General features: G+C 47.6%; 1 protein-coding gene across 7 annotated transcripts in view; it reads left to right on the forward strand.

The window, feature by feature from the left end:
• Window positions 1-14423, forward strand: part of TXNDC11 (thioredoxin domain containing 11) — a 63891-nt gene that overhangs the window by 18617 nt on the left and 30851 nt on the right. For all 7 annotated transcript variants that reach the window (XM_051847439.2, XM_002711753.5, XM_070064993.1 and 4 more), the window contains one exon: window positions 6889-6982. In XM_051847439.2, coding sequence (XP_051703399.2) covers window positions 6889-6982 — 94 coding nt within the window. The remainder of the gene's footprint in view (window positions 1-6888; window positions 6983-14423) is intronic.

The following is a 14423-nucleotide window of genomic DNA, read 5'->3' on the forward strand; positions in this document are numbered from 1 at the left end:
AGAGCAGTGTGCTCGGCGTATGGGTAGCAGAGTTGGGATTGGTGGAGAGGACTATAAAGGAGGAGAGAGACAACATGCACTGGGAACATCCGGATAACATCTGAGCAGCCCCCGAGAGAGCCGGCCGGCGGTGTGCCGCTCCCCCGTGGAAGTGGGGAAAGTGGCAGGGGGAGCCGCCCCTCCACGAAGGTGGAGGGATCGGCAGCCAACCCGGGAAGAACCAGCAGCAAACCCGGGAAGGGCCGAGCAGACAAAAGAACAACGCAGGGTTCTGTGTCGTTCCTCCGCGAATGGGAGAGTGACACTAATCATTAACTGTCTAGTTTCATATGAAATGTGGCTTAAGACAACAGTTTCTAGAAAAAGCATTGTTTTAGGATTTATTTATTTGAAAGAGTATAGGGAGAAATAGAGAGAGGTCTTCCATCTGCTGGTTCATTCCCCAAATGGCTGCATTGGGCAGAGCTGAGTTGGTCTGAAGTCAGGAGCCAGGAACTTCTTCCCTGTTTCCCATGTGGGTACAGGGGCTCAAGGACTTGGGCCATCCTCTACTAATGTGCTTTCGCAGGCACATTAGGGAGCTAGATGGGAAGTGGAGCAGCCGGGGCTTGAAGTGGCGCCCATATGGGATGCTGACGCTGCAGGTCAGGGCCTTAACCCACTGTGCCAGAGCTCTGGCCCTGAAAAAGCATTTTTTTTAAAAGATTTATTTTATTTATTTGAAAGACAGAGTTACAGAGAGAGGTAGAGACAGAGAGAGAGCTCTTCCATCCGCTGGTTCACTCTCCAGATGGCTGCAATGGCCAGAGCTGCACCGATCCAAAGCCAGGAACCAGGAATTTCTTCCAGGTCTCCTGTGTCGGTGCAGGGGCCCAAGGACTTGGGCCGTCTTCTACTGTTTTCCCGGGCCATAGCAGAGAGCTGGATCAGAAGAGGAGCAGGGCCAGGGCTTCAACCCATTGCACCACAGTGCCGGCCCCTAGCTTTGTTTTTAACTTAGTGAAACATCACAGAAAAAACATTAAAAGGTAAAAATTTTAAGTACTTACCTCTGTAACTTCTGAAATATGTGATTATTAGCAAAAGGGTATTGAGTAGTAAGTCTGGCCAGTGCCCCTCAGTTTTCCAGTGTACCCACTTCAGGCCTTCCCAGTAGTGTGAAGCCGATGGGACTTGTCCATCCTCCAACAGATTGTCTCTGGAGACCAAACCCCGAGTTTAACCGTTAGTGTCTTTCTAGAGGTTAATATGTCGAGTATTTAGCTATTTTATAACATTTTTGGAAGCTTTTCTTTCAAGAAAGAAGAATTCTGAAGTGTTGGCTTCTTAGTTTGCCAGTGACTGTTTTTCTTTATTTTTGCGACTGGTTCTAAGAATATGACAAAGAATGGGGCCATGGCGCCTTACTTTTTTTTTTTTTTTTTTTAAGTTTATTTGAAAGGCGGTGTGAGAGGAAGATAGAGGGATCTCCCATCTGCTGTTCACTCCTGAAATGCCCACAGTAGCGAGCTCTGGGCCAGGCCAAGGCCGGGAGTTTAGAATTCCATTTGGGTCTGCTGTGTGGCAGCACAGCCCAAAGGACTTGGATTCTTCCTGCTTGCTTAAGATAAAGGCCGGAAAATGTAGCTTATTTCTGTGGACCACAGAAGCCGGTCCAGTGGCATTTTTATTGTGGGGGACGTTAAATTTATTAGGACGAGAGTGGGACTGAGTAACAGTGAATGCGATCTTAGTCACGAGTTTTTATGCCTCTTGTGATTCTGTTGTGTTTTAGGCATCGTTTTACTCAGGTAGCTTTTGTATCAGTAATGCTTCTTTTTTTGCTTTTCAAAGCACTAGACAGGATCATGTGGTTTGTACTTCGTCATCTGCCCATCAGATGCCCACAATATTGTGTAGAACTCTTCGTAGCCAAAATGATTTTCAGCTCTTGGGAATGTCTGTAAGTTATGCACTTAAGAACAGTTGCTTTACACCTGCTTATTCTTAGCAGTTTGGTAAATCAGTCTGTTTTATGTGGCCTGGGGAAAGGCTTGGGAGTCTTTGAGGGAAGTGGAGTGATTAGGTAAACTGCCGGAGCATTTTGCTGAAAAACCTAGATTGCCTGGCACTTGGTGCTGGAATGTTAGTGAAATGCTCTCTGAATGTTGAGCAGATAGGCTCCATTGGTGTCAACTGATAGTGTGTAGCACTGTGAATGGAAGTTTCGCAGTTTCTAAGTTAGCGTTAGTGCAGAAGTATTTCCAGTCCCTTCTGGTAAAAACACACCAAGGTAACTATTGTCATGGCCACTAGAGGGCGTGTGAGCACCTGCTAAGAGTATGCTGGCCTACGAATGGGCCACTTAGAGAAGAAACGTTTTATGGTGATGAGGGCTTACTGGCACCCTGTAAATAGGCTGTTTTCAGCCCCTCATGAAACTAGCACTAATTATACTCTCTGTACCTGGGGCAAGTTATACAGTGGCAATCATTGTGCCTTGATGTTTGCAAAATTGTAAGCTTGGTGGAGGAGCTCTGTCTTATTTACCTTTTTCTCTTCATTCTTTCATTAGCACATGTTCATTGTGTGCCTGCTGTGTGCCAGGCACTTCGTGAGCGGGAAGTGAAGTAATGAATGAGGGAGTCTCTGATTCTCCGAGTTACAACATGGAGGTAGACAACGAACAGGAAAACGAAAAGCGAGATGTGCTGGGTAGAACGTGCCCTCCTGAAATGCACTTCAGAATGTGGCCTTCTGTGCAGACAGGGTCTTTGCAAATGTCATTAAGGGTCTCGAGATAAAGTCATCTGAGGGCAGTCCGGGGACTCATGTCTAGATTAGGGGGGGAGAGGCCATGTGGGTCTGGAGGCAGAGACTGGAGTGATGCAGCCTCAGGTCAAGGAGTTTGAGTTCCCCTGGAGCCTGGAGACGCAGGCAGCTTCCTCCCCGAGAGCCTACAACGAGTGTGGCCCTGCTGGCCCCAGGAGGTCAGACCCCCACTGCCAAAGCTGTGAGAGGGGCGTTTCTATTGTTTTGTGCTGCCAGTTTCTGGTAATTTATTATAGCACTCCCAGGAAATTGTCACACAAGCAACATCTAATAATAAATGCCAAGAGAAAAAAGAGAGTGATAGGATAGAATTGGCAATGACAATTCTAAGGACATACCTGTTTTATTTTTTAAATTCTTACTAAGTTTCTTCTACTTAAAAAGGCAGAGAGAGGCAGGGAAGGAGGAAGTTCTTTCTGCTGGTTCACCCTCCAAATGTCCATAACAGTCAGGCTGTGCCAGGCCAAAGCCAGGAGCCTGGAACTGTTGTCTGGGTCTCCAGCGTGCGTGGCAGGGACGGAAACACCTGAGCTATCTTCTGCCTCTGTTTTCTCCCAGGATGCATTGCCAGGAAGCTGAATTGGAAGCCAAGTAGCCAGGACTCCAACCGGCACTCAGATATAGGTTGTGGGCATCCCGAGTGGTGGCTTAACCAGCTGTATCACAGCACCCATCATAGACATAGCTGCTTAGGAAAAAAGAGGATGTCTGAAGAAATGAGGTTTGGGCAAAAACCTTAACAAAATGTCTGCATGATCTGACCCAATCCTGAGGAAATTGGAGGAAGCGCCCAGGAGGAGGGAACAGTCATGCAAAGGCCCTGGGGAAGGAACAGACTGCGGGACTGGAGAGGAGGTTGCGGAGGTGCTGTGCTGTCACGTGTGTCTGGGGCGCAGTGAGGGACAGCCACATGCCAGCAGTGCTGGAGAGCTGATTTGAGGTGCCCGGTGCCAGGCTGGCGCACGTCCGGGGCTGCAGGTGTTCAGGGCAGCTCGTGGGTTTATTTGCAGCTGAGCACACAGAGGGCCTGTGTGTGCCCGTGTTTGCTCCGCACAGTCCCTCTTCTCCAGGTGAAGCACGCGTTGCAGGGAAAGCCCCATATAGCACAATTCATTTGTGATAATTTCCTGGATAATTATGCGCCGCCTTCTGGGGAGACATGAAATTCATGGAAAATGGCTGTAAGACTTTTCTACCTTAGAGCAAGACCTGAGCCAGTTTAGTATCCTTCAGATGAGAATTTGCTGTAGAAATAAAGTTAACTGTCACTTTCCTTATCCCTCTTTGTGTTATTTTGAAGTATTAATTTTAGTTTATGTTCTCAAACATGCCAGATTCCCAGGTTCAGTACTGTCATAGTAGCATTTAAAATATGCTTGGTGTTTTATTGCTTTTTAAAGCGCTTATATTTTGTAACTTAGACAACTTTTAATTATCCCATACAGTTGTTGAATCATAATCCTCATTTCTTTGGCAATGAAAAGCAGAAGTAATTCTGTGGATGGCTTTGAATTGTGTGGCGAATTCTTTGGTCGAGCAACTTGAAGTTCTCAGTGCCAGCGCTTCTGACAGAGGCTTCTTCCTGCAGGCCTCAGACTGCAGCAGTGGCGCTGGCGACCTAAGGACGACCTTTCATTCTTTTTCAGGGGTTACTGGGGACTTCCTGTAGAGATTCAGATGTTTTTTGTGTCTGTGTAATTACGTATGCGCATGTAATGGATGCTTGATTTGGGCCACATAGCCGCTTCTGAGAGACCACCTAAGAGCAGGGTACTTTTATTAATATTTAGAACGACTTGGTTCTATTGGTTGGGGTTTGGGAGAGTGGTCAGAACCTAGATTTAACTTAAGTGAGTCTTTTTCTTTCAGTGAGTTTGTTTTTGTTATCTTTCGTCCAGTGTCAGCCAAGTGACTAGACTTTCCTAAGATTTTGTCTTCTGTTGTTCTTGACGGAGAAGCTTATTACTCAGTCATGGTATGGCTGAAGCCTTAACATGAATACCGTGTGATTCCGTTCTAAGTCAATTGTAGGTTGGTTGTGAAGAATGTTTTGAAGGAGCAAGGCAAAAGAAAATCCTGTTTACAGTAACTTTTCTTGTTCTTTTTTTAAAAAAAGGTTTGTTTATTTTTTTGAAAAGCATAGTGTGGCCGGCGCCAAGGCTCAATAGGCTAATCCTCCACCTGCGGCGCCAGCACCCCAGATTCCAGTCGCGGTCGGGGCGCTGGATTCTGTCCCGGTTGCCCCTCTTCCAGTCCAGCTCTGTGCTGTGGCCCGGGAGTACAGTAGAGGATGGCCCAGGTTCTTGGGCCCTGCACCTGCTTGGGAGACCAGGAGGAAGCACCTGGCTCCTGGCTTCGGATCAGCCTGGTGCGCTGGCCACAGCAGCCGTTGGGGGTGAACCAACAGAAAAAGGAAGACCTTTCTCTCTGTCTCTCTCTCACTGTCCACTCTGCCTGTCAAAAAAAAAAAAAAAAAAAAAAAAAAAAAACTTAAAAGAAAATCATAGTTGCAGAGACAGAGATCTTCTTCTGCTGGTTCACTCCCCAAAATGGCTGCATCTGCTGGGGCTGGGCCAGGCTGAAGTCAGGAACTCCATTTGGGCCTCCCTTGTGGGTGGCAGGGGCCCAAGCTCTTGGGCCATCTTCCACTGCCTTTCCAGGCCCATTAGCAGGGAGCTGGATGGGAAGTGGAGCAGCCAGGACTCAAACTGGCACCCACATGGGATGCTGACATTGACAGGTAGTGACTTTACTTGCTGCACCATAGCACCGGCCCCAATAATTTTGCTTTTAGCTCCTCAGTTTGGAAAATTGGTTATTTGCTTGATTTTCTACATGTTAGAATTAGACATTCCATCTCGGTTTCTTTCAGAATGAAAGTGATTTATCTGTTGGTCAGTCCTATCCCAGTAAGCAAGTGGTTTGGACTACAAAGAGAATAGTGTTCCACCACAGAGCACAGGTTTCCTCTTTTATAAACACAGTGGTTTTAAACCTGACCGGCAGTTGGATTGCTGCCTTAACTCCTGGGTCAGGTTTCATCCTGTCATCAAGTCAGCCTCCGCAGTTCCTTGTTGGGAGCGGAGTGCTAAGTGCCTTGGGACTAGGAGGGATCTGCCTGGTGCTTTCTGTCCCTGAGGCTTGCTCGTCACAGTGCCCCTGCTTGCTGGGGTGGGGTGCCGAGGCCTCACCCGGGGGTGCTCATTCAGCCACTTGGGCTGGGCCCTGGACTCGGCTCCTCTGATTCAAGGCCCAGCACTCTCAGGGTTCTCAGCTGGGCTTTTAAGACGGGTGGGGTTTTCCAGAACAGAGCTGGACAATAATGAGTGCCACAGGGCTCTCAAGAAAGGAAGATGGAAAGTGGCTGGAAGGGGCTGGCTCATTAGTTTGGTGGATTGAAGGGGCACTCTGTGCTGAACTTAGAGAAGTGGAGTGAGCAGGTGGAGAGAAGTTTGCCAAAGTAGAAGAGTAAGAGGGCAAGAGGTGGGGCCTCCCACCGCAGACTGAGCCTAGCTGAGAAGAGGCCTGGCACAGGGCTGGGCTGGGTGCTGGGCTCTCAGAAGCAAGAACCGGAAGGAGCCTGATCACAGGTGAAGCCCATCAGATTCAGTTTGATCTCCAGCCCACTGGGAAGGTGTGTTTGGAGTAGCTGAGAGGAAGTGACTGAAGAAACCACAAAGGTTACACAGAGATTACCAACATGGCTTCCCTGGAATTGTTAGACAAGAGCCAGTGCATCCCTGAACTTGATGGTGAGATCTTGAGCCAGGGACCTGGAGGAACTGTGCTGCCAGCAGAGGTGGAAAGACCTACTTAGGGAGCCAGGAGAAGGTGGCGGCTTCGAGTGCCCCTGCATAAGCACCGTGCTGCACCATGCTGCCCCGTGAGAGCTACTGCTGCACTGTCCCTTCCCCTGTTGTTGTCTGAATGGACAAGAAGCAGAGCCCCAGCCTGCAACCTTTCTCATCTGGTTAGACTTCAGAAATGCTTGAAGTGTCTAATCGTAGTGTTTAAAGTCGCCGTCACGACACTGGCACTGACGGGGTCTCATCCTTGCCTTGTGCTCTCTCCCTGCAGCCGGGCGTCCTTGGGTACTTCGAGTTCAGCGGTTCGCCTCAGCCTCCTGGTTATCTGACCTTCTTCACCTCGGCGTTGCATTCATTAAAGAAAGGTAAAAATGATTGCAATAACAACAGTAGGATGTTAACAGAAGTTTTTATTGGTATCTTTTGCATATGTTGTGATGATCATATTTTCTACTTTGCTTGATTCCTTTTCTCAGTGTAGTAGTGCAAGTATAGTTCTAAATGTTTAGCTTTTAAGCTTGATGATGTAGGGTGTGCAGTTGCATACTTTGCACTTTAAAACTGCTGTCCTGGTGGTGTTTGTCGTTGGGGTTTTGGTCAGAGTTTGTCGTGGTTATCTACACACCGTATTCCGGCAGGGCATTTCTTCTGAGGAGTGTCCCCACAAGTGTCAGTCATGTCAGGTGACAGCACAAACCCGTGTGACAGCCAGCTTCACTCTTCCCACATCCACACGTTGTCTCCCTTCACTGTGTCGTGTATTATTTGGAGTCCTGCTTTTTAAACTGAATGTTTCCTACCTATTTTTCCCTGTTGCTCCGTGCTCTCTGTCGTGATTTCCAAGGCTGCCAGCTCTCCGTCAGATGCATTGTCTTCTGCTCACTTACCTGCATCTCCCTTGTCTCTACTCTGGCCCAGGCCCCTTCTCACACACGTGGGCCAGCCCTGCAGAGGCTCAGTTGGTTCCCACCCTTGCCTTCTTCCGGTGTTTGGCGCAGTTCAACCTGTCACACCTTTATTCCTCCTCCAGGATGTAGCTCACTTCTGTGTTAAATAACTGACCTCCTCCAGTCTAACTGGGTTTCCTTCGTAGCACTTAACACGGCTGGCTTTTTTTTTTTTTTTAAGATTTATTTATTTTTTTTTTGAAAGAGTTACACAGAGAGAGGAGAGGTAGAGAGAGAGAAGGTCTTCTATTTCTTGGTTCACTCCCCAATTGGCCATAATGGCTGGAGCTGGGCCAATCCGAAGCCAGGAGCTTCTTCTGGGTCTCCCACATGGGTGCAGGGGCCCAAGGGCTTGGGCCATCTTCTACTGCTTTCCCAGGCCACAGCAGAGAGCTGGTTTGGAAGTGGAACAGCCAGGACTCGAACCGGTGCCCATATGGGATGCCAGCACTGTGGGCAGTGGTTTTGTTTGCTGTGCCACAGTTCTGACCCCGCAGTTGGGTTTTATGAATGTAACAATACAATTATTTTTTAAATGTCTGTCTTCTTCCCAGACTCTGAGATTCCTCAGGGGAGGGACTATGCATCTTCTGTTCAGTGGTTTTCCCTAGAGTCTGGAACATGATAGGGGCTCAATCGTTGTTTGCCAAGTGAGTGACCAGATTAATAGCAGTGTCATCTTCCCCACCCCCATAGCTCAACCCCAAATACATAACCATCTGCTTATTACTGGGTGTCAGATTGCTCTGTTTTTTGTAGGTTTTTGCCTTTTTTTTTTTTTTTTTTTTTTTGGCTTTATAACAGTTTACCACTAATACCTAAAGCAGTTACAAAGATACTTCAAGAAGTTAGTGGAAAATGGAATTAAAAGATGTTTATGGGGCCGGTGCTGTGGCGCAGCGGGTTAAATCCCTCACCTGAAGCGCTGGCATCCCATATGGGCACTGGTTCTAGTCCCGGCTGCTCAACTTCCGATCCAGCTATCTGCTGTGGCCTGGGAAAGCAGTAGAAGATGGCCCAAGTGCTTGGGCCCCTGCACTCACATGAGAGACCCTGAGGAAACTCCTGGCTCCTAGCTTCGGATCAGCTCAGCTCAGGCCGTTGCGGCCATCTGGGGAGTGGGCCAGCGGATGGAAGACCTCTCTCTGTGTCTCTACCTCTCTAACTCTTTCAAATAAATAAAATAAGTCTTTAAAGATGTTTATTTTCATACAAAGAATTGAAGTCAGTGCATAGGTTCTGAAGCCGTCATTTGCATGGATTTCGAAATTTCTTGCACTGTGATAAACCTGTCTTTAATAGAAATGTTTGTTTATTCATTTTTATTTGAAAGAGAGAGAGATTGTGCATCTGCTAGCTCTTTCTCCAAATGCTGGCAACAACCAGTGCTGGTACAGGCCACAGCCAGGAGCTAGGAACTCCATCCAGGTGTCCCACTTGGGGGGCAGGGGCTCAAGTACTTGAGCCAGCATCTGTTGCCTCCTGGGCACATTGGCAAGGAGGCATTTTGGAAGAAGAGGCAGAGGCGGAACTTGATCCAGACACTCTGAGATGGGATGTGGGCATCCCAAGAGGCAGCTTAGTGACTGAGCCACACCTGTCCTGTGATTCCATTTCATTCAGACTCCCTGAAGTGCTCTTATGTGTGTGACTGGCCATTTTAATGTACATGTTGTCTTGGAGTTTCATGCCGAGCGAATCTGCTGTGTTGGCATTTTTATCTCGAGACGCTGGGGGAGGCAGTCAAGCTGTCACGTAGGTGTGTCTCCTCTTCACTTGAAAGACTGAGCTGCACAGCGCCAAGTAACTGAGATGCAAACAGACGACTGCCAGTGCAAGCCTAAGAAGCAGGCATTTGAAGCCACTCACGAGAGGTTAAAGACAGGCCCCTCAAGGAAGACCAACCGGAGATCCCGTGTGGTAGGATCGCCCGGAGTCGTTCACTAGATGATGATGTGGTGGAGCTCCTGAGCTGGAGAGGATCTTTCCAGATCACAGCGAGGTGTTTGATTTGGGTAGCTTTCTGCATGTGCTTCTGTGCCTTGTAGTGAAATACGTCACTTATCTTCCATTATCTTTTCAGTGTTTCTGCAGTGGTGCTCCCCATTCTCTTCTTTACGCAAAAGGAGGGTGAAATAAGGATAATACACAAAGGGGATAAATGGTTAAAAATTAGAAGTACAAGGCTGGCGCCACGGCTCACTAGGCTAATCCTCCGCCTGCGGCGCCGGCACCCCGGGTTCTAGTCCCGGTCGGGGCGCTGATTCTGTCCTGGTTGCCCCTCTTCCAGTCTAGCTCTCTGCTGTGGCCTGGGAAGGCAGTGGAGGATGGCCCAAGTGTTTGGGCCCCTGTACCCACATGGGAAACCAGGAGGAAGCACCCGGCTCCTGGCTTTGGATCGGCGCAGTGCGCCGGGCTTAGCAGCCATTTGGGGGGTGAACCAACAGAAGGAAGACCTTTCTCTCTGTCTCTCTCTCACTGTCTAGCTCTGCCTGTCAAAAAAAAAAAAAAAAAAAAATTAGAAGTACAAAGTGAACCTCCTTATTCCTGTCACAGATTTTAACAGCTGAGTATATGAAAGTTACCATAATGTAGTCTGATCTGCCTTTTCTATATTTCTTCCTTATCCTGTGTTTCTACTTGAGCTTTGTAAAATCCTGTTGCATATGCAGGTTTGTAGGGGCTGAGATTCATCCTAAATTATACATATATATGTAATTATATATATATTATATATATAAATTTTTTTGCTAACTTCCCATATAAGCTTAATGAGCCATTTTTTTGAAGAAGACAAATTTGGAATGATTTTCTCATAATGTGTGCATTATGAAAATTACCTAACATAGAGCTCACCTTGGGTGTCTGAATTTCTTCCCCCTTGGCTGGCTTTCTTTTTTTTTTTTTTTTTTTTTTAGGATTTATTTACTTACTTGAAAGGCAGAGTTTCAGAGAAGCAAAGGCAGAGGCAGATAGAGGTCTTCCATCTGCTGGTTCAGTCCCCAGATGGCTGCAATGGCCAGAGCCATGCTGATCTGAAGCCAGGAGCTTCTTCCAGCTCCTCCACATGGGTGCAGACCCACAAGGACTTGGGCCATCTTCCACTGCTTTCCCAGGCCATAGCAGAGAGCTGGATTGGAAGTGGAGCAGCTGGGACTTGAACCAGTGTCCGTGTATGGGACTCTGGCACAGCAGCGGCGGCTTTACTATGCCACTGTGCCACGGTGCTGGCCGCCTCCCCCAGCTTTCTTGGTTCCTGAAGTCAGAGGCTGTGTCCTTATTAATAGCCGGCATGTACCAGGGAACCGTGTGGTCACTCTGGCTTTTAGGGGTGTAGTTTCAAATGTGAATTCTCGGTCACTATAGTGTTCAGGTTGTGTTCACAGGTTGAGGCCTCAGAAGCATTTGACACACCTAACACTGGTTATAGAGTTGAACTGAGGTGTTGAGATGGTTGGGGTAGCAAGCAGGTGCCTGGGCTCAGCAAGCCACAGGCCTTCGTTGTTTCCAGTTGTCTGGGAAAAGGCAGGACGTCTCCTGGTCACTGTCTGTTTCTTGAGGCTGGCTGTGCGTCTACAAATAACTGGAGGGTGCATCGTGACTGGTGTGGTGCTGCGTGCTGAGCCGAGAGCTCGTGCCTCCCACCTGCAGAGGGGTGCGAGGGTTGAGTTGGAAAGTCTGGTTCTGTGACGCTTTCCCGCCCCCTTAGGCCTGCTTGTCTAAGGGTTTCTGTCCTTAGACATTATAATAAAGGAAGCTTGTCCCCCCTCAGCACTGTAGTGTTGATGGCTTTCTCTCGGTTTTAACTATTTTCTTTCACTTCAGTTCTCAGATTCTTCAGCTCTTGGTCTCAGCTTTACTGCACTTCTGCTGATAGACATCCACCCATTAGTGGTCTGGGCAGGAACCCTGTTTTATTTCTGTCCATTATTTTCCTGCTCATTTTAATTGTTATATATGCCAGTTTCACATTTTCATGCAGTTAAAATACCTGGTTATTTTTCTGAAAATCTGGTGGCCAATTAGTTTATTTCATTTTTAAATTTAAAAATTGCGTAGCACTTCATGCCACCAGGCCTTACTTGGCTTCCACTGTTGATCACAGTTGGTTTCCTTTCTTCTCTTTGGCCAATCACTTGGCACAGTGATGCTTCCTTCCTGCCTCACCACAAAATACATTCTGTCATGCGATTGTATGCTCTGGATCCAGGTCTCTATTTTAGTATGACTAAATGTAATTTAATTTTTGGCCAGTCTAGACTCTGCTTTCTCTAGTTCTTATGTTTTGTGGCTCCTTCTCTTATAGTCATCTGTGCTTTTGGCTGGATTTTGGTTGTGATTGTTTTAAATGTATACCTGGACTTGAAGATAATTGCATGTCTGTAACATTTAACTTCTCTTCTAGGACCATGGTGTGATTATTCATTGACTCAAGCCTTCCTTTTCATTTCGTACAGTGGGTCTTGCAGGTCTCTCGTTAATGTGTGATGATTTCCGAGGGCTGGGTGATGAACTGTGGCTGGCAGGAGTTGTGTGTTTCCAGAGCCTGAAGGAGCCCAGCTCCCTTGCACGCCCCCTCTCTTCCCAGAGCCAGTCCTCTCAGGGCCACTTGGTGGCGGCAGATGGGCTGCTTTATTGTTTTGCTTGGAGTTACTGTGTCGGAGGGCCTTGTTTCCAGCTTACTTGGTTTTGTCGTCATTTTACAATTTTCTGCCGTGGATGTGTTCTGGTAAAACGCTCTCCCCTCGTGTGATTCAGTGGCTTTCTAAAAGAAGAACAGTTGCGGTGCGTTTTGCTCTTGTTTTCCATCCAGCTTACAAAAGGCTTGCCCAGCAGTGTCGGTGTCTGAAAAGCAGTGGCCTGGAGGCCAGCAGCACCCAGCTCTTACCTGCTGTCTACACTTGCCTTTAAACTTGAAACAGAACGTTCAGTTTTTCTGTGTTTGAGTTTCTCTTTCTGTAAATTGGGGGAAAGTGGAGATAAGCGTAAATGCTCTGTGAAATACTTCACGTAGGAGAGAACTTCTAGCCTTGAAGTCTGTAGGGCCTTCTTGAGAAACTGAGCGTCTCGTGTGAGAATTCTGTCTGTGTCAGTGAGAGCGTCTCCACAGGTGACGTCACTGGACTGCCAGCAGGTCCGGGCCTCCTCTTTCCCTCTTGTGTGAAACCTTGTAGCTGCTCCTCTGTTGGTCTCACTGTAGAGCTGCCTGTCTCTCTCCACAGGAGAGGAGCTGACTCGATCAGGTCGTGTTTACTGTCTTTAGCTCACGGTGTTTTATTTTTCCTTCTATAATTCTTTTTTTTTTTTTTTTTTAAGATTTATTTATTTGAAAGTCAGTGTTACAGAGAGGCAGAGAGAGGTAGAGGTCTTCCATCCCCTGGTTCACTCCCCAGATAGCCACAATGGCTGGAGCTACGCCAATCTGAAACCAGGAGCTTCCTCTGGGTCTCCCATGTGGGTGCCGGGGCCCAAGGACTTGGGCCATCTTCCACTGCTTTCCCAGGCCATAGCAGAGAGCTGGATTGGAAGAGGAGCAGCTGGGATTCAAACCAGTGCCCATACGGGATGCTGGCACTGCAGGCGTCGGCTTTACTTGCTACGCCACAGTGCCGGCCCCTTCTATAATTCTAACACTCCGCTTGATCATGATTGTAGCTAAAAGGGTGTATGAATGACTAGAATTTAAAGTCCTTTTGGATCCCTTGCCCCCAGTCCATCCCCACTTTGCTTGCCTGGCCCTTCAGGTTCCATAGGCTGCTGCTAGGAGCCACTCAGAACAGGACTGCATGGAGCTCTGCCTGGCTTCTCCTTACCTGTTCTCCCCTCTTGTCTCCTGACACCGGAGTACTCATGAGCGAAATTGGAATTCTTAGGGTCCTTAAACATCACCTTGAAAATACACTCACTTGTTAACTAAAGGTAATGTTTCTGCTCCGTCTTAGCACCCCTGGAATTCCTAAGTTCAGTTGACAAGGTTACGCTGTAGCACTCATTGTCTAAGGAGTACTCTTTGGGAAATATTCATACGGTCAGCTCTCTGTATCTGCAGATTCAACCAGTTGTAGACTGGAAATATTTGAAAGTGAGGTGGGTGTTTGGTGCAATCAGCAGGTAAGATGCTGCTTGGGTTGCCTGCTTCCCATATCCAAATACCTGAGTTCACTCTCACTTCACGTGGGACTCCAGCTTCCTGCTAATGTGCACCGTAGGAGGCAGCGAGTGTATGTGGCTCAAGTGTTTGTGTCCCTGACACCCATGTGAAAACCAGGATGGAGTTCCTGGCTCCTGGCTTCAGCTTGGCTCAGCCCCAGCCGTAGTGGGCATTTGGGAATTAATTAGTAGATGGAAGAGCTCAGTCTGTTCCTCTGCCTTTTAAATAAATAATAAAATAATAAAAATATTTGGAAAAGTATTGTGTCTGTACTGAACACGTGCAGACTTTTTCTTGTTTTTATTCCCTAAGCAGAACAGTGTAGCGGTTATTTGCACAGGGTTTGTGTTCTGTGGTTATGGGAAAACTGGTAAGATGAATCCAGGTTTGTGTCCTAGTGTCTGACAATTTATGAAACCAGACACAACGGCACGAGTAGAAGAAGTGAAGTTTTATTTAAGTGAGAAAAAGAGAGACTCCCTAGAAAGGGAGACCAAGCCACTGGAGACACAGCCCAGGGATATGTGTATGTCTTTAGCAGGTTGTCTCCAAGGAGCAAGTGGTTGTAAGTTAGTGGCTGTGAAGGCCCTTTCTAACTTGTCCGTGTCGAATCCTAAATCTTGTTGTCCATTGGGAAAGGTTGGTACAACGGACTTCCATCCTGATTTGATTGGTGCGCACAAGCCGGCAAGGAGCTGCAGGATGGAG

This window comes from Oryctolagus cuniculus, chromosome 19 (genome assembly GCF_964237555.1).
Source record: "Oryctolagus cuniculus chromosome 19, mOryCun1.1, whole genome shotgun sequence".
Lineage (NCBI taxonomy): Eukaryota > Metazoa > Chordata > Mammalia > Lagomorpha > Leporidae > Oryctolagus > Oryctolagus cuniculus.